The following is a 25,000-nucleotide window of genomic DNA, read 5'->3' as shown; positions in this document are numbered from 1 at the left end:
CGTTTGACATTGTGGAAAATAGAATAATAGAATCAAAATGTATTATCATTTTTGCACGTTAGGGATGTGGCGGTGAACATGTTCCGTCATTGCTGTGCTTGTGCGCTCTCGGTTTGCCAGTTCAGGGCCGGTTTGCTTGAATCGTGGGTTCATTAGCGATTTTTCTTAATGAAAAACACAGCAACAAAACAGTACAATAACACACTCCCTTAAATATGCGCTTTTACATCGCTTTGAAACCAAATATTCCGCGATCATCCAAATCAGAAAAAGTTGGGACAGTATGGAAAACGCAAATAAATAAAAAAAGAAGTGATTTCTAAATTTACTTTGACTTGTATTTCATTGCAGACAATATGAACACAAAATATTTCATGTTTTGTCTGGTCAACTTCATGTCATTTGTAAATATGCATCCTTTCCTGTCATTCAGACCTGCAACACATTTAAAAAAAAAGGTGGGACAGTAAAGCATTTACCACTTTGTAATGTTGCCATTCCTTTTCACAACACTTAAAAGACGTTTAGGGACTGAAGACACCAAGTGATGAAGTGTTTCAGGTGTAATTTTGTCTTAATGTGGGCAACAGTTCGGGCTCTTCCACACATTCTCTATTGGAGACAGGTTTATTTGCTTATTTAAAAGGATCCCCATTAGCTGACGCCAAGACCACAGCTAGTCTTCCTGGGGTCCAAACAATACATACAAAACCCAATAATTACAATCACAAATATAGCTGCAAGCAGCCATTAACGGGGCCAAGCGCAACAGAAGCAAACAAGGAAGATAGCAGCAGACCAACTGAAAAAATGAGTATAGACATTTGAAGCAAAACCGTTAAAACACCACATTAAAACATTGAGTTGTATAGTGCCAATGTCATGTTTTGTTCTATTATAGCGCCACCAAGAGGCACAATCCTACAATTTTTTGTATGTGTCATCGGAGTGAGCCCATACATGTGTGTGTCAATTTTGGTGAAAATATCTAATTTCGTTTTGGAGTTATAGACATTTATATGAAAAAACATGTAAAAAATGACTGACACTTGACTTTGATCGGATTTTACTACCCCTTACTATCAATATTTTGACATTTGGGCTCTAACATCTAGCTATCGACCTATGTTTCCGATTTTTTGGCGCTGGTTTCGTCTCGATCGGACTAGCGGTTTTGAAGATATCTGCTAACGTTTTTTAAGCGCTAAATTACCGCGCTGCACAAACCATACGCCATAACCTGGCAAGTCTGGTATCGTTGGACTCGGCAAGGATTCAGGAGACAAAAAAAGTTAATCCCATGAAAATAAGTCAACCCCACCATAAGTTATAAGCGTTTGAAAAAAAAATTATCCACTAGGTGGCGCTGTTTTGAAACTTGTCAGGCTACTTCAAAGCATCGTGCTGATGACCCATACCGAGTTTCGTAACAATCCGTTCATGCGTTCATAAAATAAAGCATTTTAGCACATAATTCAAAATGGCCGACAGTCAAAATGGCCGATATGGTAATATTGGATATCAGACGACTCGGCATGCCGTCCTGAATCTAACGAGACCACTTTTATGATTTTTGGACAAACAGTTCAGAAGTTATAAGCAAAAATAGCCATTTTTCGTATCTCTGGACCAGTAGGTGGCGCTGCGCCGAAACGCTGCATGTTGCCTCAGGTCATACTTTTGATGACGTGTACCAAGTTTGGTTTGAATACAATAAAGCTTTGCGGAGATATTGCCTTAAGTGTGTTTTTTCAAGCGTTACGTAAAATTTGTTTGCGTGTTAATCAAAAACGATTTAACGAATCAACTTGAATTCCATGTTTTTTTTGTCAACCCTGTCTGGAGATGATCTGGTTCAATTTTCGTGAAAATCGGACCAACGGCCTAGGAGGAGTTCGAAAAAGTTGGGTTTCGGTTAATTCAAAATGGCGGGAACATTGTAATGACGGAAATGACGTCATAGGGTGCGATCGAATCGGCTTGAATCAATGAATCGAAAGAAAAAAAGATTTTGTCTCTAGCCCTTATGGTTCAAAAGTTATTAGCAAAAACATGAGTCAAACTTTGGACAGGTGGTGGCGCTAGAGAGATTGATTTAGAGACTCCAAAATTGGTGTGGGTACTATTGGTAATGACCTCTATCAGTGTACCAAATTTCATAATTTTCCCGCAAAAGGTTCTATAGGCTGCCATAGACTTCCATGGCGGAATAATAATAATAATAAGAAATCTAACGATTACAATAGGTGCCTCCGCACCTTCGGTGCTTGGCCCCTAATTACTCCAAATATATCATATGTCAAATAAAATAATGAAAAACAACATAGCACATAATACAACCTCACTCAACCAAGCCAGACAATATTATGATATTGAAACCAAATACAGTCTTAGTCTTTTTTTAAAACCAGTTTTTCCCTTGATTTCACGAACCCCAACTGGAAGATTGTTCCAAAACACAATTGACCAATAAAAAATGGTCAGATTTAGGTAGGGGTAAAGAAATCTGACGACTATTCACCCCTCTTGTGTAATGTGAATGTATATCTGAAAAGTAAATTATATTATCATAAAAAAATGTTGGAGTCCGAGTATTAATAATTCTATGAAGGTATACTAACATATTAACAGATAGTCTATCCTTGACCATCAGCCAATCAAGACGTTCATGCATCACTGCAACACTAGTTCTCCAAGAACAACCAAGAACCTTGTCTTGCAGCCTTGTTTTGAGCCACTTGTCATTTTTTTAAATGACTACTTGATGCAGCCGACCATACAACAGAACAGTAATCCACATGACACAAAACCAATGTACAAACAACACGACTAAACAGATGTGAATTTAGAAACGGTGCACATTTACGCGTAACTGCAACAGCTCTACCCATTTTAGCAACAACTGTGTTAATGTGATCAGACCATGACAATGTGGAATCAAGCCAAAGTCCAAGAAGCTTCACCTTTTTTACCTGCTGTATATTTTGACCATTTACTTGTATATTAATTTTAGGATTATCAGACACTCTATACTTAGAACCAAATATTATACTAAATAATAGGTCGGGACTGAGGCCGGCCAGTCAAGTACCCGAACCCTCTTCCTCCGCAGCCAGGACTGCAGAATGTGTGCAGAATGTGGTTTTGCATTGTCTTGTTGAAATATGCATGGACGTCCCTGGAAAAGATGTCTTCTTGAAGATGCTCCAAAAATCTCGATGTACTTTTCAGCATTAATGGTGCCTTCACAGAAGTGCAAGTTACCTTTGCCAAGGGCACTGACACAACCCCATACCATGACAGACCCTGGCTTCTGGACGTGTTGCTGGTAACAGTCTGGATGATCCTTTTCTTCTTTGGTCCGGAGCACACGGCGTCCATTCCTCCCAAAAAACACCTGAAATACTGCTTCATCTGAGCACAGTACACGTTTCCACTGTGTGATGGTCCATCCCAGATGCCTCCGAGCCCAGAGAAGTCGACGGCGCTTCTGGACACTGTTAACATAGGGCTTCCTTTTGTGGATGTAACTACGTATTGTGGTACTTGACAAAGGTTTGCCAAAGTAGTCCTGAGCCCATGTGGTGATATGGCTTCTAGATGATGACGATTCTTGATGCAGTGCCGCCTGAGGGATCGGAGATCACGGTTGTTCAGCTTAGGCTTGCGCCCTTGTCCTTTACGCACTGAAATTCCTCCAGATTCCTTGAATCTTTGAATTATGTTATGCACTGTTGAATGTGAAATATCCAAATCTCTTCCTGTCTTTCTTTGAGGAACATTGTTTTTAAACATTTCAATAATTTTCTCACGTATTTGTTGGCAAACTGGTGATCCTCGGCCCATCTTTGCTCCTAAAGGATTAGACCTTTCTTGGATGCTGCTTTTGTACCAAATCATAATTACAATCACCTGTTGACATCACCTGTTTCAAATCACATCATTATTTAACCATTTTACCTCATTACTAGCCCTAAATTGCTCCTGTCCCAACTTTTTTTGAAATGTGTTGCAGGTCTGAATGACAGGAAAGGATGCATATTTACAAATGACATGAAGTTGACCAGACAAAACATGAAACATTTTGTGTTCATATTGTCTACAGTGAAATACAAGTCAAAGTAAATTTAGAAATCACTTCTTTTTTTTATTTATTTGCGTTTTCCATACTGTCCCAACTTTTTCTGATTTGGGGTTGTACTTTAGCACCTCGCTGTGGTGAAGAATATGATCTGACTGATGTTAGTTTGGCTCAAGTGGCACGTTCAGTTTTTTAATTGTAGCTATTCTTAGAGCCCTGGGGCCGATACCATGAAGCCGGTTTAGCTGCTAGCCAGATATGTTTAAGCTTAGTTTGTGCCAATCCTGTGTTTTAGGTGCCATTAAAGGGGTTTGTCTTTTAGCCGTGTTCATCTCCATAGTAACTCACGCTCCACGGCTAACCTGCTCCAGGCCAGGATATGTTCTGGATAAGAGATCAAACTGAAATTAGACCAATCAGCTGTGAGCAAAGTGACTGATGCAATAAAGCCACGCCCCCTGTTTCTACTCCACATTAAAGGTCACTACATAGCAAATGTTTTTTAAAGACTAAAGTGTCTGGCTTTTAACAATGCTTATTTATTATAATAATAATTTTGAATGACTTAGATATCATTTATGTAATTATTATACCCGTAATCAATTACACATGTATCATTTTAGTTAATCAATCATTAATAGGCACACAGTTCACATTAATATAAATAGCCTATATAAAGGTCATACAAATAAGCTTTAAAATCAATAAATAAGCTATAAAAATTACTACATGTGAGCTTAAATGTTCAATTCTGTCTATATATCATCTAAACTAACTTCAGAACTTTTACTTGCACTGACTAAGTAAGATTTTTCTTAAAGTTGTCCACTTTATATATGTGCTCATTAATGTATATTTACTTCTTTTAAGTAATAAAGTATTCTCGTAAGTTTATAATATGCCATTGTAAACACATACGGGTGAGGGTTCGAATGCGGGTCGCCATGTTGCTCCTCCATCTTGAAAGTACATTAGCCAAAGAGGGACATTCCCGTGAATTAAAGCTTCGCCTTTGGCGTTTTAACACTCGATGGCACCGTGTCCAATGTGGACGAGGTCGAACTGGAAGCCATGTTAATCTTGGACTAAATCGGCCACCGTAGGAGTTAAAACGAAATCGAAATTGAGAGGAACAGAAACTAATATTCACTGGATGGTCATATACAAGTTCACCACTAGATGGAGGAAAATATCACACAGTGTAGCTTTAAATTTTTTATATTTTTCAATCGTGTAATATTCTGTAGAAGAGAGAAATCAATTTCGTTGCTTCTCTCGCAAGAAGTGAATCTCAGTTTGACTGATCCACAGCGTGTGATTGGCTGTTCACTGCTGATGTCACAGATACACTCAGAATCAAAGCCTGAGTTGACAGAGAAAGCTGATGATCGGCATCATGGGACCAACAAAGCCTGAATAGATTGGTTTGGTTTTGTCAACTCTAAACTAATCCTGTAACCCTGAGTTTGTTAAACTACCATCATGGAACAGACTCAAATCTAGACCCTCGGCCGGCCAGCTTACCAAAACTATCGCACGAGTCCCGTGATTTTTCTATTTTATTTTTTTATCCTCCCTATTAGGCCTACACACTGTTGCAGCCATTAAAATAGTTCAGTTTTGTTTTTAATGTCAAAGTAATTCTTTTTCGTTTAGTTTCTTTATTAAGTTAATTTAGAAAAAAGCTTTTTTTTGTTTGTTAAATTAAAGTTTTGTTTTTTAAAGTAGTCAAGTCAAGTCAAGTCAACTTTATTTATATAGCGCTTTTAACAATATAGATTGTTTCAAAGCAGCTTCACAGTGTTAAACAGCAAAATAATGCAGCATCATTTTATTCAGCCATTCTGGAGAAAACGCTGATGTCATCAGTTCATTTATTAGTTCATCAATAATTAGATCAGTAATTTAGTTTAAATGGTTAATTTAGTTTATTAATTAGATTTATTTCGATGTTTAGTTGAAAATTGAAGATCGGTAACGACCAAGCGGCCGACAGTGAGTTAACAACACATGTTTGATTCATTTATCCTCTTAAATCAACTCTGGACTTGTCTTGCTTATAATAAAATCCATAGATATAAAACACTTCAAGCATCATTATGTTAGTTTAAACGTTATCACTTTTTTGAACCACTTTTAGTGCCATATTGAACCGTTTTTTTTAGTAAACGTGTTCAAAAAGAAATGAATAAAAACAGGCAGGTTGTCTTGCCTTACACCTCTCCGAGAATTTATATAAATCCGATCTTCAATTATTGCGCTCACGTCAATGAAAGCCACAGATATGAGCTGCATCATATTCATCCGCTCATTTCAATATCACAGACAGATATGAGAACGAGTGACCGGAGCACTGGAAGAGCTTTAGATGATGAGTGTGTGTGTGTGTGTGTGTGTTTGAGCATCAGACGTTCTGCAGGTTGTGTGTTGGCTTGCTTTACTCTAAACACTGTGAGCCGTCTTGACAGTCGTGACAGTCGTGGGGTCATGTTGCTTCCACACCTCATTGTTTCTTTTATTTAATGAATGTCTAAAATATAAAATGAAGGGAAAAGCCCGCGTTTGAGGAATGACGTGTAAATCGGCTCGAAGCTCGGGGCAGAAATGCAGGGATCTAGTTATTCTGTTCTATAACTGAACAGAATTATTTTTACTAGCCACTATAATATATCAAAATTGGGACGTGAGACCTGTGTGTTTAGTATCACTCGTTCATTGGCCGTTCGCGGAGCTTATAGTGCGCGCCGCTTCTCCAGAGTCCAGCCTTTATCAGAGAGACGGAGATGTTCAGCTCCTTCACTCCAGAGCTTCAGATATTCAGTGTTGATCACTAACAAAGCTTCAAAGCTCAAAAAATGGTATTCGGAACAGCCCTAGTGTGTGTGTGTGTGTGTGTGTGTGTGTGTGTGTGTGTGTAAGCAAGCATGCGTGTGTGTGTGTGTGCATGCGTGTGTGTGCGTGCATGCGTGTATTCGCTGTGTGCGTATGCGCGTGTGTGTGCATGCGCGTGTGTGTGCGCATGCGTGTGTGTGTGCATGCGTATGTATGAAAGCAAGCGTGTGTGTGTGTGTGTGTGTGTGTGAATGAAAGCAAGCGTGTGTGTGTGTATGTATGTAAGCAAGCATGCGTGTGTGTGTATGAATGAAAGCAAGCGTGTGTGTGTGTGTGTGAATGAAAGCAAGCGTGTGTGTGTGTGTGTGTGTGTGTGTGTGAATGAAAGCAAGCGTGTGTGTGTGTGAATGAAAGCAAGCGTGTGTGTGTGTATGTATGTAAGCAAGCATACGTGTGTGTATGAGTGTGTGTATGTAAGCAAGCATGCGTGTGTGCATGCGTGTGTGTGTGTGCATGCGTATGCATGTGCATGCGCGTGTGTGTATGCATGCGTGTGTATGTATGAAAGCAAGCATGCGTGTGTGTATGTATGTATGTATGTATGTAAGCAAGCGTGCGTGTGTATGAATGAAAGCAAGCGTGTGTGTGTGTGTGTATGTATGTAAGCAAGCATACGTGTGTGTATGAGTGTGTGTATGTATGTAGGTAAGCAAGCATGCGTGTGTGTATGTATGTAAGCAAGCATGCGTGTGTGTATGTATGTAGGCAAGCATGCGTGTGTGTATGTATGTAAGCAAGCATGCGTGTGTGTGTGTATGCATGCTTGTGTATGTATGTAAGCAAGTATGCGTGTGTATGAGTGTGTGTATGTATGTATGTAAGCAAGCATGCGTGTGTGTATGTATGTAGGCAAGCATGCGTGTGTGTGTATGTAAGCAAGCATGCGTGTGTGTGTATGCATGCTTGTGTATGTATGTAAGCAAGCATGCGTGTGTATGAGTGTGTGTATGTATGTATGTAAGCAAGCATGCGTGTGTGTATGTATGTAGGCAAGCATGCGTGTGTGTGTATGTAAGCAAGCATGCATGTGTGTGTATGCATGCTTGTGTATGTATGTAAGCAAGCATGCATGTGTGTATGAGTGAGTGAGTGTGTGTATGTAAGCAAGCATGCATGTGTGTGTATGAATGAAAGCAAGCGTGTGTGTGTGTGTGTATGTATGTAAGCAAGCATGCGTGTGTATGAGTGAGTGAGTGTGTGTATGTAAGCAAGCGTGTGTGTGTATGTGTATGTATGCAAGCAAGCATGCGTGTGTGTATGTATGTAAGCAAGCATGCGTGTGTGTATGTATGTAAGCAAGCGTGTGTGTGTATGTGTATGTATGTAGGCAAGCATGCATGTGTGTGTGTATGTAAGCAAGCATGCGTGTGTGTGTATGCATGCTTGTGTATGTATGTAAGCAAGCATGCGTGTGTATGAGTGAGTGTGTGTATGTAAGCAAGCGTGTGTGTGTGTGTGTATGTATGTAAGCAAGCATGCGTGTGTATGTATGCAAGCATGCGTGTGTGTGTATGAGTGTGTGTATGTATGCAAGCATGCGTGTGTGTGTATGAGTGTGTGTATGTATGCAAGCATGCGTGTGTGTGTATGAGTGTGTGTGTGTATGTAAGCAAGCATGAGTGTGTGTGTATGCATGTATGTAAGCAAGCATGAGTGTGTGTGTATGCATGTATGTAAGCAAGCATGAGTGTGTGTGTTGTGTATGTATGCATGTATGAAAGCAAGCGTGCGTGTGTGTGTGTGTAAGTAAGCAAGCATGAGTGTGTGTATGTATGAACTGCAGCAGATTTGATGTGAGGCTGTAACTCTTTCCTCTCCACAGATCTTTCCCGACCTGAGCAGCTCCAGCGGATCCTCAGCCTCTTCAGAAGCTGCTGGTGTTTAACGGTGACTGTAGCGCTTTCCCAGCATTCAGCAGTGCTGTGGCCGTCTCTCCATAAGCTCAAAGAGTGTGTCCCTAAACACACTACACGCGTGTTGCGTTTCGAAAGAGACGCTTTTAAATGTGTGGCTTCGTTTTGTAAATGAATAATGATGTTGTGGTGCTTATATCAGTTCAGATCCGTGTGAAACACTGAGAGTTAAACGCATTTCTGTGAACTCTAGAAAGCAATAAACACGTGTATTTACGACTGTGTTTTTCATATCAAGACACACACACACAAATCCTCTCGCACTTTGGCCATTTATTCCCATGGTTTTCATACAAAACGCAAATTTACAGGCTGGGTCATCGTCCGGCTCTCCATCACTTCCTGCAAGAGGAAACATCGGTTTACTATCAGACATGATCGAGTGATATGTGTGTGTGTGTGTGTGTGTGTGTGTGTGTGTGCTCACCTCTCAATCTCACTCCAGTTTCTTAGGGTTGTTCACAGCCACATAGTGATAGAGAACCACCAGTAGGAAGAGCGACACGCCCAGCATGTTGGCGAATATGGCCAACTGTACGTCAGTCACCATCACGCTGAAAAAACACCAAGAGTTCACTAAACCTCACACACACACTAATGTTGTGTTAATATACACACAACGGTTCATCATGTAAGGTCTTTACACACCACTGAAAACATAGTTATGTGTATTATATTGCATTTCTGTCCATAGATCCTCATAAATCCTACACACTGCACCTTTAACGGCTTTCGTCAGTTAGGGAAAGAACTACAATCCCATGAATCACAGCGAACGGCAAAATTGAGTTAGAAACGATGTAAAAATATACAACTACTCATTTAAATAAACGTTGGTTATATCTATAGAATCGATATATTGTAAGATTATTGCTAAATATACATTATTTAACAAATATTTAAGTATTTTGAGAGCGTAGGGAGTCTGAAGCGATTACGCCAAATGAGGGGTGGGCGGAGCTAACGAGTTCGAGTCTCTGATTGGTGGAATGTTCTGCACAGCATTATGGGTAATGTAGTTTCTCACCAGGAATCGGTGTTAAACGCATTATTTTAACAGAAAAAGCTGAAATAATGCGGGTTGACGACTTCAGCAAACGCAAATAACACCGATTAACAAAATTAAAGTCGTTTTTACTTCCGGAACACACTATTCAAACACTATTGTACTGTATAACATATTTTTTTTGCAACTCTATGCATTTTATTGTGCAATTCTGATAGCACGGTGCTGAAACGTTACATACTGATTTATAACGATAGTGAAATTGTATTGTAATGCGTTTAAAACACGTCACATGATTACATTTATGTAGTGTAATACAGATCACAACCGTCATGTTGATCAGACGTGATGAGGATCTAATACAGGGAACATTAAAGATCAGAACTTGATGCGTTCACATATTATAGTTTAATCGAGTGTATTACTCACATTTATTGTGCTGTCTGTGTGATGTTTATGATGAATCTTGCCCGTGGCTCATAAGTTCCTGCGCTGCTGAATTCCGGGTTTGAGACACGTCACGTACATACGGGTCTCTGAAGGCGTCACGTCCTGAATAAATCACTTCTTTTTTTTCTGTCTATTTTTTTAACAGTTATTAATATAATTAAAGAACGAACGTTTGTGTTTATTATTTTAAAGTGGTAAAATAATTGTACATTTTTAAAAACAACATTAAGCGGAACGTGTGTTCCTCCGCCTGACCGCGAGAGGCGCTGAGGGGAATCCGGACGCCTGAGCAGGCGCGAGTTCAAATATTCAAACTGAGGCTTTACACAACAAAAACATCTGCAAAACAACTGATTAAAGATATAAACATCACTCCTTTGTACATCAAGATACATATAACATATGTAAGTAACACTTGCTCCTCATAAACAGTAGCGCTGTGATGTCAGAGTTGATGTTATTGTGTGTTTTGGTTAATCTAAATAGTTGTAGTTTAATGTCCATTGCAAAAGGGGGACCAACACAATATTAGGTCATAATGTTATCCCTGGTCGGTGTATATAACATTCATGTATCTCTGTATATGAGTATGTTAATTGTTGAATATGATATACTAAAGAATAAAGTGTTTTAAAGTGTATATTTTGAATGGACAGTAGTATCATGTGTGTGTGTGTGTGTGTGTGTGTGTGTGTCCTCTGAAGCTGATGGGTGTTTCCGAGCTCTGGTCCATCCTGGATCCGGTCCGGCAATGTGTCCCGCTCTACAGTCTGGCAGGAAAGACCCTCGCCGTGGATCTCAGCCTGTGGGTCTGTGAGGCCCAGCATGTGCAAGGCATGATGGGAAAAGTCACAAAGCCGCATCTCAGGTGAGTCTGAAGTCACGGTTTGATTTCAGAGTCGCTCGCATGATGTCTCTGACGTGTGTGTGTGTGTGTGTGTGTGTGTGTGTGGTGCAGGAATCTGTTCTTCCGCGTGTCCTCGCTCACTCTGATGGGTGTGAAGCTGGTGTTTGTGATGGAGGGAGACGCTCCCAGACTCAAAGCCGAGACCATGAGCAAACGCGCAGAGATGAGATTCGGTGGACAGAAGCCCAAGAGCGTCCCCAAACCAGCCAAAAACACCAGCAGAGGCCGATTCAAGGCCGTTCTCAGAGAGGTGTGTGTGCGCTGATTAAAGCGCCCCATAATGCATTCAAGGACACACACTGTCTGCAGGGTGCTAGAGCTCACAGGGCCCGAGATACACACTTTCAACTATTAATTTATAACCAAAAAAATTAAAAAACGCCTCTTTTTCGGGTTACAGCTCAGACAACAAACTCGCATGTTTAGCAGTGGTTTATGAAACTACAGAGGGTTTCCTGTAAAATGACACCAGTATTGTGTGTTTAGAGACACTGTGTGTGTGTGTGTGTGTGTGTGTGTGTGTGTGTGTGTGTGTGTGTGTGTGTGTGTGTGTGTGTGTGTGTGTGTGTGTGTGTGTGTGTGTGTGTGTGTGTGTGTGTGTGTGTGTATGGCAGGGGTGTCCAAACTTTTTTTAAAGGGGGCCAGATTCGATGTTGTGGACACACCTGGGGGCCGGTTACTTTTCTATTATATACACACTCACCTAAAGGATTATTAGGAACACACACTAATACTGTGTTTGACCCCCTTTCGCCTTAATTCTACATGGCATTGATTCCACAAGGTGCTGAAAGCATTCTTTAGAAATGTTGGCCCATATTGATAGGAGAGCATCTGCAGTTGATGGAGATTTGTGGGATGCACATCCAGGGCACGAAGCTCCCGTTCCACCACATCCCAAAGATGCTCTATTGGGTTGAGATCTGGTGACTGTGGCGGCCATTTTAGTTCAGTGAACTCATTGTCATGTTCAAGAAACCAGTTTGAAATGATTGGAGCTTTGTGACGGTGCATTATCCTGCTGGAAGTAGCCATCAGAGGATGGGGACATGGTGCTCATAAAGGGATGGACATGGTCAGAAACAATGCTCAGGTAGGCCGTGGCATTTAAACCATGCCCAATTGGCACTAAGAGGCCTAAAGTGTGCCAAGAAAACATCCCCCACACCATTACACCACCACCACCAGCCTGCACAGTGGGAACAAGGCATGATGGATCCATGTTCTCATTCTGTTTACGCCAAATTCTGACTCTACCATCTGAATGTCTCAACAGAAATCCAGACTCATCAGACCAGGAAACATTTTTCCAGTCTTTAACTGTCCAATTTTGGTGAGCTTGTGCAAATTGTCGCCTCTTTTTCCTCTTTGTAGTGGAGATGAGTGGTACCCGGTGGGGTCTTCTGCTGTTGTAGCCCATCCGCCTCAAGGTTGTGTGTGTTGTGGCTTCACTAATGCTTTGCTGCAGACCTCGGTTGTAACGAGTGGTTATTTCAGTCAAAGTTGCTCTTCTATCAGCTTGAATCAGTCGGCCCATGACCTCTGACCTCTAGCATCAACAAGGCATTTTCTCCCACAGGACTGCCGCATACTGGATGCTTTTCCCTTTTCACACCATTCTTTGTAAACCCTAGAAATGGTTGTGTGTGAAAATCCCAGTAACTGAGCAGATTGTGAAATACGTCTGGCACCAACAACCATGCCACGCTCAAAATGTCTTAAATCTCCTTTCTTTCCCATTCCGACATTCAGTGTGGAGTTCAGGAGATTGTCTTGACCAGGACCACACCCCTAAATGCACTGAAGCAACTGCCATGTGATTGGTTGATTAGATAATTGCATTAAAGGGTTAGTTCACTCAAAAATGAAAATTCTGTCATTAATGACTGACCCTCATGTGGTTGGACACCCGTCAGACCTCCGTTCATCTTCAGACACAAATGAAGATATTTTAGTGTAAATCTGATGCTCTGAAAGGCCTCCATTGGCTCAACTTTACACTCTCAAGACCCTTAAAAGACACTAAAGACTAAAGTTACAAAGTCCATCTCACTACAGCGGCTCTACAATAACTTTATGAAGCGGCGACAATAGTTTTTGTGCGCAAAAAAACCCTAAATAACGACTTATATAGTGATGACGATTTCAAAACACGGCCTCATGAAGCTTCGAAGCGTTATGAATCAGTGAGTCGAATCATGATTCGGATCGCGTGTCAAACTGCTGAAATTTGGCGATCCAAACTGCTGATTCGACTCACTGATTCATAACGCTTCAAACCGCTGAATCGACTCGCTGATTCATAACGCTTCAAACCGCTGAATCGACTCACTGATTCATAACGCTCTGAACCGCTGAATCGACTCACTGATTCATAGCGCTTCAAACCGCTGAATCGACTCACTGATTCATAATGCTCTGAACCGCTGAATCGACTCACTGATTCATAGCGCTTCAAACCGCTGAATCGACTCACTGATTCATAACGCTCTGAACCGCTGAATCAACTCACTGATTCATAACGCTTCGAAGCTTCATGATGTCGTGTTTTGAAATCGTCATCACTATATAAGTCGTTATTTAGGGGTTTTTTGCGCACAAAAACTATTCTCACCGATTCATAAAGTTATTGTAGAGCCGCTGTAGTGAGATGGACTTTGTAACTTTAGTCTTTAGTGTCTTTTAAGGGTTTTGAGAGTGTAAAGTTGAGCCAATGGAGGCCTTTCAGAGCATCAGATTTACACTAAAATATCTTCATTTGTGTCTGAAGATGAACGGAGGTCTGACGGGTGTCCAACCACATGAGGCTCAGTCATTAATGACACAATTTACAGTTTTGGGTGAACTAACGCTTTAATGAGAAATTGATCAGGTCTTCCTAATAATCCTTTAGGTGAGTGTATTACTTTATAGTCTTTTATTGAAAAAGTCCTGGAAAGTGATCTGAAGAAGAGGGGGAACCCTGTGTTTTTAGACTTTAAGATGGCGTAACCCTTTAACGCTCCATCCTGAAATCCTCTTGTCCGCAGTGTGCGGAGATGCTGGATTGTCTGGGGTTGCCGTGGGTGACGGCGGCCGGAGAGGCGGAGGCCATGTGTGCGTTCCTGGACTCGCAGGGCGTGGTGGACGGATGCATCACTAATGACGGAGACGCCTTCCTGTACGGCGCGCGGACCGTTTACAGAAACTTCAACATCACGACCAAGGTTCGCTCTCAGTTTCGGTTTAGTCTCCTTTCACACCTACCTTGTTTGGTCCGGATTTTGAGACTTTTCAGTTTGATCCGAATCGAAATCACAGGAGTGAAACCTCCCCTGACCACGATCCGGACCAAACACACGACATTTGGTCCGACGAAAAAAGGTCGTCTCAGTCCGGATCAAACTGAACAAAGGTTCGGTTCGTTTCTAGTGTGAAAGCATTTTCTGTACGGTTCGTACTTTCAGAGCATTTACAGGAAGTTCCTGTTTATGTTTAAATATTATAACGTTATTTTTAAATTCAATCTAGGCTACATTTGTTAAGTGAAAAGATGCGCAATATGTCAGAAGGTCAGAAATTATTTTGAACGAAATGTTGTATGATTTTGCGTAGAAAGCCTTTCTTTAAAGGGAATTTCATTTTGTATAAATTGTATCTTAATTTTAATCAACGTTTAATCAGATAATTGCCTGGATTTAATAAATAAGAAGCAAATAGTCTATAGCAGACAATAATCGCGGGAGCGATCACATGAACTGGAGCGTCTCAAATAAACTGAAACTCAGCAGATACTCGCCTCACAAACATGAGAAATATGTGAATATAAAGCTTGAAATGTCCACTTTTAAACGTAACGAAAAGAAAATAGTCAAGCAATGCGACGGTTCAATAGTGGCAGCGATATGCATCCGTTCATTCACTCTTGTCAAAGACGCTGATGTCAGACGCACGTCCGTTTACAAACCAATCACAGTCCAGATGATGATGAAGACGAGTGGACACAAGTGTGTCGTGTGCAGTTCTTTAGTGCGCTCGCATAATTGCAATGTGAAACCAAACCAAAACTAACCGAATATATAAAAAGTAGCAAAACATGAACCTCGGTTCGGACCTTGGTGCGGACTCTCAGGTGTGAAAACGCCCTTAGTCTCCTTTCACACCTTCCTTGTTTGGTTTTCGGACTTTTCAGTTTGATCCGAGTCAAAATGACGGGTGTGAAACCTCCTCCTGAAGACCACATTTGATCCGGATCAAACTGAACAAAGGTTCGGTTGGTTTCTAGTGTGAAAGCATTTTCTGTACGGTTCAGACTTTCACAGCATTTACAGGAAGTTCCTGCTTATGTTTTAATATTATAATGTTATTTTTAAATTTCATGTCGGCTATATTGATTATGAAAAGTGCAAAGATGCGCGATATGTCAGAAGACAGAAGGTCAGAGATGATTTTGAGCACTTCTTTAAAGGGTTAGTTCACCCAAAAATCTAAATTCTGTCATTAATTCCTCACCCTCATGTGGTTGGACACCCGTCAGACCTCCGTTCATCTTCAGACACAAATGAAGATATTTTAGTGTAAATCTGATGCTCTGAAAGGCCTCCATTGGCTCAACTTTACACTCTCAAAACCCTTAAAAGACACTAAAGACTAAAGTTACAAAGTCCATCTCACTACAGCGGCTCTACAATAACTTTATGAATCGGTGAGAATAGTTTTTGTGCGCAAAAAACCCCTAAATAACGACTTATATAGTGATGACGATTTCAAAACACGACATCATGAAGCTTCGAAGCGTTATGAATCAGTGAGTTGATTCAGCGGTTCAGAGCGTTATGAATCAGTGAGTCGATTCAGCGGTTTGAAGCGCTATGAATCAGTGAGTCGATTCAGCGGTTCAGAGCATTATGAATCAGTGAGTCGATTCAGCGGTTTGAAGCGCTATGAATCAGTGAGTCGATTCAGCGGTTCAGAGCGTTATGAATCAGTGAGTCGATTCAGCGGTTTGAAGCGTTATGAATCAGCGAGTCGATTCAGCGGTTTGAAGCGTTATGAATCAGTGAGTCGAATCAGCAGTTTGGATCGCCAAATTTCAGCAGTTTGACACGCGATCCGAATCATGATTCGACTCACTGATTCATAACGCTTCGAAGCTTCATGAGGCCGTGTTTTGAAATCGTCATCACTATATAAGTCGTTATTTAGGGTTTTTTTGCGCACAGAAACTATTCTCGTCTTCATAAAGTTATTGTAGAGCCGCTGTAGTGAGATGGACTTTGTAACTTTAGTCTTTAGTGTCTTTTAAGGGTCTTGAGAGTGTAAAGTTGAGCCAATGGAGGCCTTTCAGAGCATCAGATTTACACTAAAATATCTTCATTTGTGTCTGAAGATGAACGGAGGTCTGACGGGTGTCCAACCACATGAGGCTCAGTCATTAATGACACAATTTACATTTTTGGGTGAACTAACCCTTTAAAGGGCAACTCCGGTGAAAAATGAACCTAGGGGTGATTAACACATGGTTACCGAGTAGATCGTTCTCTGGAATGCGTAAATGTAAAGAGTTTTATCTCTAAAAACAGATTAGCTTATAACGCTAGTATATGGGGCATAGAATAAGTCAAAGGATAATAAGTCGACCTTGGCGTTGTTAGTGCCATTGCTCTATTGTTTGAGCTACAGGAAAGCTAACAATCATTTAACGTATTTGAATCATATAAATTGATGTGTATGCCATAGTAAGAGATGTGCTCACACTTCCTGGAGCAGCTGTGTTTTGTCTTAGCTGGAGTTTGTTTATTAGGCGAGTAGGGCGACCGCCCAGTACAGCATTACAATAATCTAGAGCTGATGAACGCATGATGACTCGTGTGTGTGTGTGTGTGTGTGTGTGTGTGTGTGTGTGTGTGTGTGTGTGTGTGTGTGTGTGTGTGTGTGTGTGTGTGTGTGTGTGTGTGTGTGTGTGTGTGTGTGTGTGTGACGCTCCCGCAGGATCCTCAGGTGGACTGCTATCAGATGTGTGGCGTTCAGGCTGACCTCGGGCTGTCCAGAGAGACTCTGGTGGGGCTGGCGCTGTTCCTGGGCTGCGACTACATCCCGAAGGTAGACCGACGCGAGCGGAGAAACATACGAGCGGTGAAGCGGTGAAGCGGTGATGTGATGTGTGTTTCTGCTCCTGCAGGGCGTCGCTGGAGTCGGGAAAGAGCAAACGCTGAAGCTCATTCACAGTCTGAAAGGACAGACTCTTCTCCAGAAGTATGATCTCACTCGCTCCACTCATGCTTATGATCCGTCATCATTACAAACACACTGCGGACGTCACACACATTCAACTCAGATATGATACAATATTCAAAAACCGTTGTTTTAGTTTCACTTGATGTGCTGAAATAACTACATCAACTAAAACTAATTAATAACAACTTTATATATACTACTATTACAGAAGTTTATCGTAGAAGAACCGTATCTTTAAATATTTTTCTTCTTATTATACATCTTTATTATATTTATATTCTTTATTACCTTTATTATATTATGTTAGAAACGCATGTATTTTTTAGTATTTAGTTAGTTATTGAGGGGAGGGGAAATATATTTTTATTATTATTATCATATTATATTTTATTTTCATAATTATTATTTTTATTATATTATGTGAGAATATTCATATTATTTATTTATTAATTTGTATTAGATTATATTTTATAATTTTTATATTACTTATTCATTGTATTATATAATATAAGAATATTATTATTTATTTTATTGCATTAGGTTTTATTATTTTTATATTATTTATTATAAGATGAGAAGAGGGGGAAATATTATTATTATTATTATTGTATTATATTTGATTATTTTCATATTATTTATTATCTTGATTATATTATGTTAGAATATTATTTAGTTTGTATTATATTTGATTATTTCTATGTTATTATTATTTTTATTATATTATGTAAGAATATTATTTATTATGTAAGAATATTATTTATTTTGTATTATATTTGATTATTTCTATATTATTATTTTTCTATTATATTATGTAAGAATATTATTTATTTTGTATTATATTTGATTATTTCTATATTATTATTTTTCTATTATATTATGTAAGAATATTATTTATTTTGTATTATATTTGATTATTTCTATATTATTATTTTTCTATTATATTATGTAAGAATATTATTTATTTTGTATTATATTTGATTATTTTTATAATATTTATAACTTTTATAATATTTATTATTTTTCTATTATATTATGTAAGAATATTATTTATTTTGTATTATATTTGATTATTTTTATAATATTTATTATGTTTATATTATGTAAGAATATTATATATTTTGTATTATATTTTTATATTTTTATTTTATTTTTATTATATTATGCAAGAATATTATTTATTTTGTATTATATTTTATTATTTTTATAATATTAATAAATTTTATTTTATGTAAGAATATTATTTATTTTGTATAATATTTATAATTTTTATTATATTATGTAAGAATATAATTTATTTTATATAATTTTTTATTATTTTTATAATATTATGTAAGAAATATTTTTTGTTTACATCTTGATTTTATGTGTTTTTTAATATTTAGTTAGTTATTGAGGGGAGGATTTATTTTATTATTTCATTATTATTTATTTTATTGAATTATATTTTATTAATTATTTATTAAAATATTTTATTATTTTCATTATATTATAAAGGTATTTTATTATTGTTATTATATTAATTAAAATACATATTTTATTTATGTAGTTTTTTGTAGTATTTTACAGTAGTGTAACCGCTGCTCTATCACATGATGTTTGTAATCTGGTGTTTTATGGTTATTATAATGTTCCTCTGCTGCAGGATCGATGAGTGGGCCTCAGGGGACAGATCCGAGAGGTCAGAGGTCGCGGTGAAGAAGGTCACCCACTGTCTGGTCTGTCGACACCCTGGTGAGTGTGTGTGTGTGTGTGTGTGTGTGTGTGTTCTGTGAGAGCGGCTGTACTGAGCTGTGTGTGTGTGTGTGTGTGTGTGTGTGTGTTCTGTGAGAGTGGCTGTACTGAGCTGTGTGTGTGTGTGTGTGTGTGTGTGTGTGCTCTGTGAGCGGCTTTACTGAGCTGTGTGTGTGTGTGTGTGTGTGTGTTCTGTGAGAGCGGCTGTACTGAGCTGTGTGTGTGTGTGTGTGTGTGTGTTCTGTGAGAGTGGCTGTACTGAGCTGTGTGTGTGTGTGTGTGTGTGCTCTGTGAGAGCGGCTGTACTGAGCTGTGTGTGTGTGTGTGTGTGTGCTCTGTGAGCGGCTGTACTGAGCTGTGTGTGTGTGTGTGTGTGTGTGTTCTGTGAGAGCGGCTGTACTGAGCTGTGTGTGTGTGTGTGTGTGTGTGTGTGTGTGCTCTGTGAGAGCGGCTGTACTGAGCTGTGTGTGTGTGTGTGTGTGTGTGTGTGCGTGCGCTCTGTGAGCGGCTGTACTGAGCTGTGTGTGTGTGTGTGTGTGTGTGTGTGTGTGCGCTCTGTGAGCGGCTGTACTGAGCTGTGTGTGTGTGTGTGTGTGTGTGTGTGTTCTGTGAGAGCGGCTGTACTGAGCTGTGTGTGTGTGTGTGTGTGTGCTCTGTGAGAGTGGCTGTACTGAGCTGTGTGTGTGTGTGTGTGTGTGTGTGTGTGTTCTGTGAGAGTGGCTGTACTGAGCTGTGTGTGTGTGTGTGTGTGTTCTGTGAGAGCGGCTGTACTGAGCTGTGTGTGTGTGTGTGTGTGTGTGTGCTCTGTGAGAGCGGCTGTACTGAGCTGTGTGTGTGTGTGTGTGTGTGTGCTCTGTGAGAGCGGCTGTACTGAGCTGTGTGTGTGTGTGTGTGTGTGTGTGCTCTGTGAGAGCGGCTGTACTGAGCTGTGTGTGTGTGTGTGTGTGTGTGTGTGTGTGTGTGTGTGTGTGTGTGTGCTCTGTGAGAGCGGCTGTACTGAGCTGTGTGTGTGTGTGTGTGTGTGTGTGTGTGTGTGTGCTCTGTGAGAGCGGCTGTACTGAGCTGTGTGTGTGTGTGTGTGTGTGCTCTGTGAGAGCGGCTGTACTGAGCTGTGTGTGTGTGTGTGTGTGTGTGTGTGCTCTGTGAGAGCGGCTGTACTGAGCTGTGTGTGTGTGTGTGTGTGTGTGTGTGTTCTGTGAGAGCGGCTGTACTGAGCTGTGTGTGTGTGTGTGTGTGTGTGCTCTGTGAGAGCGGCTGTACTGAGCTGTGTGTGTGTGTGTGTGTGTGTGTGTGTGCTCTGTGAGAGCGGCTGTACTGAGCTGTGTGTGTGTGTGTGTGTGTGTGTGTGTTCTGTGAGAGCGGCTGTACTGAGCTGTGTGTGTGTGTGTGTGCTCTGTGAGAGCGGCTGTACTGAGCTGTGTGTGTGTGTGTGTGTGTGTGTGTGTGTGTGTTCTGTGAGAGCGGCTGTACTGAGCTGTGTGTGTGTGTGTGTGTGTGCTCTGTGAGAGCGGCTGTACTGAGCTGTGTGTGTGTGTGTGTGTGTGTGTTCTGTGAGAGCGGCTGTACTGAGCTGTGTGTGTGTGTGTGTGTGTGCTCTGTGAGAGCGGCTGTACTGAGCTGTGTGTGTGTGTGTGTGTGTGCTCTGTGAGCGGCTGTACTGAGCTGTGTGTGTGTGTGTGTGTGTGTGTTCTGTGAGAGCGGCTGTACTGAGCTGTGTGTGTGTGTGTGTGTGTGTGTGTGTGTGCTCTGTGAGAGCGGCTGTACTGAGCTGTGTGTGTGTGTGTGTGTGTGTGTGTGTTCTGTGAGAGCGGCTGTACTGAGCTGTGTGTGTGTGTGTGTGTGTGTGTGTGTGCTCTGTGAGAGCGGCTGTACTGAGCTGTGTGTGTGTGTGTGTGTGTGTGTTCTGTGAGAGTGGCTGTACTGAGCTGTGTGTGTGTGTGTGTGTGTGCTCTGTGAGAGCGGCTGTACTGAGCTGTGTGTGTGTGTGTGTGTGTGCTCTGTGAGCGGCTGTACTGAGCTGTGTGTGTGTGTGTGTGTGTGTGTTCTGTGAGAGCGGCTGTACTGAGCTGTGTGTGTGTGTGTGTGTGTGTGTGTGTGTGCTCTGTGAGAGCGGCTGTACTGAGCTGTGTGTGTGTGTGTGTGTGTGTGTGTGCGTGCGCTCTGTGAGCGGCTGTACTGAGCTGTGTGTGTGTGTGTGTGTGTGTGTGTGTGTGCGCTCTGTGAGCGGCTGTACTGAGCTGTGTGTGTGTGTGTGTGTGTGTGTGTGTTCTGTGAGAGCGGCTGTACTGAGCTGTGTGTGTGTGTGTGTGTGTGCTCTGTGAGAGTGGCTGTACTGAGCTGTGTGTGTGTGTGTGTGTGTGTGTGTGTGTTCTGTGAGAGTGGCTGTACTGAGCTGTGTGTGTGTGTGTGTGTGTTCTGTGAGAGCGGCTGTACTGAGCTGTGTGTGTGTGTGTGTGTGTGTGTGCTCTGTGAGAGCGGCTGTACTGAGCTGTGTGTGTGTGTGTGTGTGTGTGCTCTGTGAGAGCGGCTGTACTGAGCTGTGTGTGTGTGTGTGTGTGTGTGTGCTCTGTGAGAGCGGCTGTACTGAGCTGTGTGTGTGTGTGTGTGTGTGTGTGTGTGTGTGTGTGTGTGTGTGTGTGCTCTGTGAGAGCGGCTGTACTGAGCTGTGTGTGTGTGTGTGTGTGTGTGTGTGTGTGTGTGCTCTGTGAGAGCGGCTGTACTGAGCTGTGTGTGTGTGTGTGTGTGTGCTCTGTGAGAGCGGCTGTACTGAGCTGTGTGTGTGTGTGTGTGTGTGTGTGTGCTCTGTGAGAGCGGCTGTACTGAGCTGTGTGTGTGTGTGTGTGTGTGTGTGTGTTCTGTGAGAGCGGCTGTACTGAGCTGTGTGTGTGTGTGTGTGTGTGTGCTCTGTGAGAGCGGCTGTACTGAGCTGTGTGTGTGTGTGTGTGTGTGTGTGTGTGCTCTGTGAGAGCGGCTGTACTGAGCTGTGTGTGTGTGTGTGTGTGTGTGTGTGTTCTGTGAGAGCGGCTGTACTGAGCTGTGTGTGTGTGTGTGTGCTCTGTGAGAGCGGCTGTACTGAGCTGTGTGTGTGTGTGTGTGTGTGTGTGTGTGTGTGTTCTGTGAGAGCGGCTGTACTGAGCTGTGTGTGTGTGTGTGTGTGTGCTCTGTGAGAGCGGCTGTACTGAGCTGTGTGTGTGTGTGTGTGTGTGTGTTCTGTGAGAGCGGCTGTACTGAGCTGTGTGTGTGTGTGTGTGTGTGTTCTGTGAGAGCGGCTGTACTGAGCTGTGTGTGTGTGTGTGTGCGCTCTGTGAGAGCGGCTGTACTGAGCTGTGTGTGTGTGTGTGTGTGTGTGTGTTCTGTGAGAGCGGCTGTACTGAGCTGTGTGTGTGTGTGTGTGTGTGTTCTGTGAGAGCGGCTGTACTGAGCTGTGTGTGTGTGTGTGTGTGTGTGTGTTCTGTGAGAGCGGCTGTACTGAGCTGTGTGTGTGTGTGTGTGTGTGTGTGTGTGTGTGTGTGTGCGCTCTGTGAGAGCGGCTGTACTGAGCTGTGTGTGTGTGTGTGTGTGTGCTCTGTGAGAGCGGCTGTACTGAGCTGTGTGTGTGTGTGTGTTCTGTGAGAGCGGCTGTACTGAGCTGTGTGTGTGTGTGTGTTCTGTGAGAGCGGCTGTACTGAGCTGTGTGTGTGTGTGTGTGTGTGTGTGCTCTGTGAGAGCGGCTGTACTGAGCTGTGTGTGTGTGTGTGTTCTGTGAGAGCGGCTGTACTGAGCTGTGTGTGTGTGTGTGTGTGTTGTGTTGCAGGCTCAGCTAAAGCGCACGAGCGCAGTGGGTGTGTGTTCTGTGAGAGCGGCTGTACTGAGCTGTGTGTGTGTGTGTGTGTGTGTTCTGTGAGAGCGGCTGTACTGAGCTGTGTGTGTGTGTGTGTGTGTGTTGTGTTGCAGGCTCAGCTAAAGCGCACGAGCGCAGTGGGTGTGTGCTCTGTGAGAGCGGCTGTACTGAGCTGTGTGTGTGTGTGTGTGTGTTGTGTTGCAGGCTCAGCTAAAGCGCACGAGCGCAGTGGGTGTGTGCTCTGTGAGAGCGGCTGTACTGAGCTGTGTGTGTGTGTGTGTGTGTGTGTGTTCTGTGAGAGCGGCTGTACTGAGCTGTGTGTGTGTGTGTGTGTGTGTTGTGTTGCAGGCTCAGCTAAAGCGCACGAGCGCAGTGGGTGTGTGTTCTGTGAGAGCGAGCGCTTCTGTTCTCCGCAGGACTACGACTCCCAGTGTCCCTGTGACTGGCACCGCTCGCAACACACTCGCCACGCCTGCTCCGTCGAGGCCAGCGTCCGGAAGTACGGCCAGCGCCACACCAGCCTATGAGCCACCGTCACACACTCCTCTGAGCCAGTGTTACTTTCGTTGACGAATAATTTTCGTCATAATTTTCGTCAACAACCTTTTTTCACTGACGAAAACGAGACGATATCTAAATAAAAACTGTTGAATCATAGAACTATGATTATGTAATTGTAAAGTTAATATTATAACTTTTATTATTATAAAAAACTCAAATAATTTAGTGTAATTTAAGTGTTTGTATACAAATCAGTTAATTTGTACCTTCAATATTAGTAGGCTGATGTAGTATCACTGACTCCCATAGTTTACAACATTAGTTCAGAGATTTGTTTTCCTTGAGAAAATTGGCCATGTATTATATCTGATATAGGCCTATATCTAAAATATTCCATTTTGAATCGAATCGAATATATATAAATGTGTGTAATATCAATAACACACATTTATGCCAGACAATTGTTTATGAACTAATGCTGATGAATAATGCCAATGTTTACTTTACCATGTTTATATAGTAATTAGAGCTGTCAAAAGATTAATCGCGATTAATCGCATCCAAAATAAAAGTTTGTGTTTACATAATATATGTGTGTGTACTCTGTTAATTATTATTTATATATAAATACACACACAATCACATATATATTTAAGAAATATTTGCATGTATATACTGTATATACATTTATATAATATATAATATATATAAATATAAATGTTTTATATATAAAAATAATGTTTTTTTCTTAAATATATACATGCTTGTGTGTGTATTTATATATACATAATAATTAACAGAGTACACACACACACACATTATGTAAACACACACTTTTATTTTGCATGCGATTAATCGCGATTAATCTTTTGACAGCCCTAATAGTAATATGTTTTAGACGGTTGTAACAATGCGTATTTTATCTCCTCATCTGAACTTGAATGAGCTCCTGCAACTGCAATAGAGGCGCAGACATTTCAAAATAAGAGTCCTGGTGTATTTCCAGCTTGTTTATAATTAAAAGTCACGCATTATATATTTGTTTTTGCTTACACTGTGTTTAATTTCATTCCCATTTCATTCATAGTCAGGAGGAAAGACCAGCATTTGACACATATTCAATAAAGTATCAGAGTTATAATAGTTAACCAAAAATCTTCGTTACTTGAAATTAAATAAATGCTAACTGAAATAAAAAAAAAAAATAAACAAACTTATTTGAAGCTTTAGCTTAACCTGATATACAAACTAAAACAGAAATACAAAGTTATAAAAACTATATAGATGTTTTTAAAAAACAGACATAAAAGTGAATTGAGCTCATTCGTGTATTTTTAATGTCAAAAACAAAATGATGTCTAAATGTCAGTTCAAGTGACAGTCGCTTAAATGCTTAATGTATTACAATTGAACTAAACTCATTAGATATTAGGAGACTAAAACTAGACTAACACTAAAAACTATTCAGGCGACTAAAATATGA

At 41.1% G+C, this 25,000-nt stretch overlaps 3 protein-coding genes across 20 annotated transcripts in view; 2 read left to right on the top strand and 1 right to left on the bottom strand.

Moving 5' to 3' along the window:
* The window catches only part of agbl5 (AGBL carboxypeptidase 5), a 45,178-nt gene extending 36,042 nt beyond the window's left edge, over window positions 1–9,136 (top strand). For 7 of the 17 annotated variants that reach the window (XM_079817560.1, XM_079817561.1, XM_079817562.1 and 4 more), the window contains one exon: window positions 8,796–9,102. In XM_079817560.1, coding sequence (XP_079673686.1) covers window positions 8,796–8,811 — 16 coding nt within the window. In that variant the 3' untranslated portion in view covers window positions 8,812–9,102. Of the gene's footprint in view, window positions 1–8,795 lie in introns of all 17 variants that reach the window. The other 10 variants (XR_013816547.1, XR_013816548.1, XR_013816549.1 and 7 more) reach the window with 3 other exon arrangements.
* A 3-nt stretch (window positions 9,137–9,139) lies between these two features.
* ost4 (oligosaccharyltransferase complex subunit 4 (non-catalytic)) lies at window positions 9,140–10,414 on the bottom strand (the record flags this gene model as incomplete). 2 transcript variants are annotated; one of them, XR_013816546.1, is made up of 3 exons in its annotated part: window positions 9,141–9,228; window positions 9,314–9,440; window positions 10,322–10,414. XR_013816546.1 is itself a non-coding variant. In XM_079817552.1 (2 exons), the coding sequence occupies one exon, from the start codon at window positions 9,434–9,436 to the stop codon at window positions 9,323–9,325; it is 114 nt and encodes a 37-aa protein (XP_079673678.1). In that variant the 3' UTR covers window positions 9,140–9,228; window positions 9,314–9,322. The 2 variants fall into 2 exon arrangements, 1 of the variants encoding a protein (XP_079673678.1); XM_079817552.1 differs by lacking the exon at window positions 10,322–10,414 and having other exon boundaries at window positions 9,140–9,228; window positions 9,314–9,436.
* Window positions 10,415–10,616: 202 nt separating this feature from the next.
* Window positions 10,617–25,000, top strand: part of gen1 (GEN1 Holliday junction 5' flap endonuclease) — a 25,167-nt gene continuing 10,783 nt past the window's right edge. Inside the window, exons 1-8 of the mRNA XM_079816999.1 lie at window positions 10,617–10,746; window positions 11,047–11,210; window positions 11,301–11,499; window positions 14,279–14,455; window positions 17,220–17,330; window positions 17,410–17,483; window positions 19,108–19,196; window positions 23,365–23,515. Coding sequence (XP_079673125.1) covers window positions 11,050–11,210; window positions 11,301–11,499; window positions 14,279–14,455; window positions 17,220–17,330; window positions 17,410–17,483; window positions 19,108–19,196; window positions 23,365–23,515 — 962 coding nt within the window. The 5' untranslated portion in view covers window positions 10,617–10,746; window positions 11,047–11,049. The remainder of the gene's footprint in view (window positions 10,747–11,046; window positions 11,211–11,300; window positions 11,500–14,278; window positions 14,456–17,219; window positions 17,331–17,409; window positions 17,484–19,107; window positions 19,197–23,364; window positions 23,516–25,000) is intronic.

Source organism: Gobio gobio (assembly GCF_949357685.1).
Source record: "Gobio gobio genome assembly, chromosome: 5".
Taxonomy (NCBI): Eukaryota; Metazoa; Chordata; class Actinopteri; order Cypriniformes; family Gobionidae; genus Gobio; species Gobio gobio.
The sequence above is the reverse complement of the archived record's forward strand: the minus strand, read 5'-3'. Positions and strand labels throughout refer to the sequence as shown.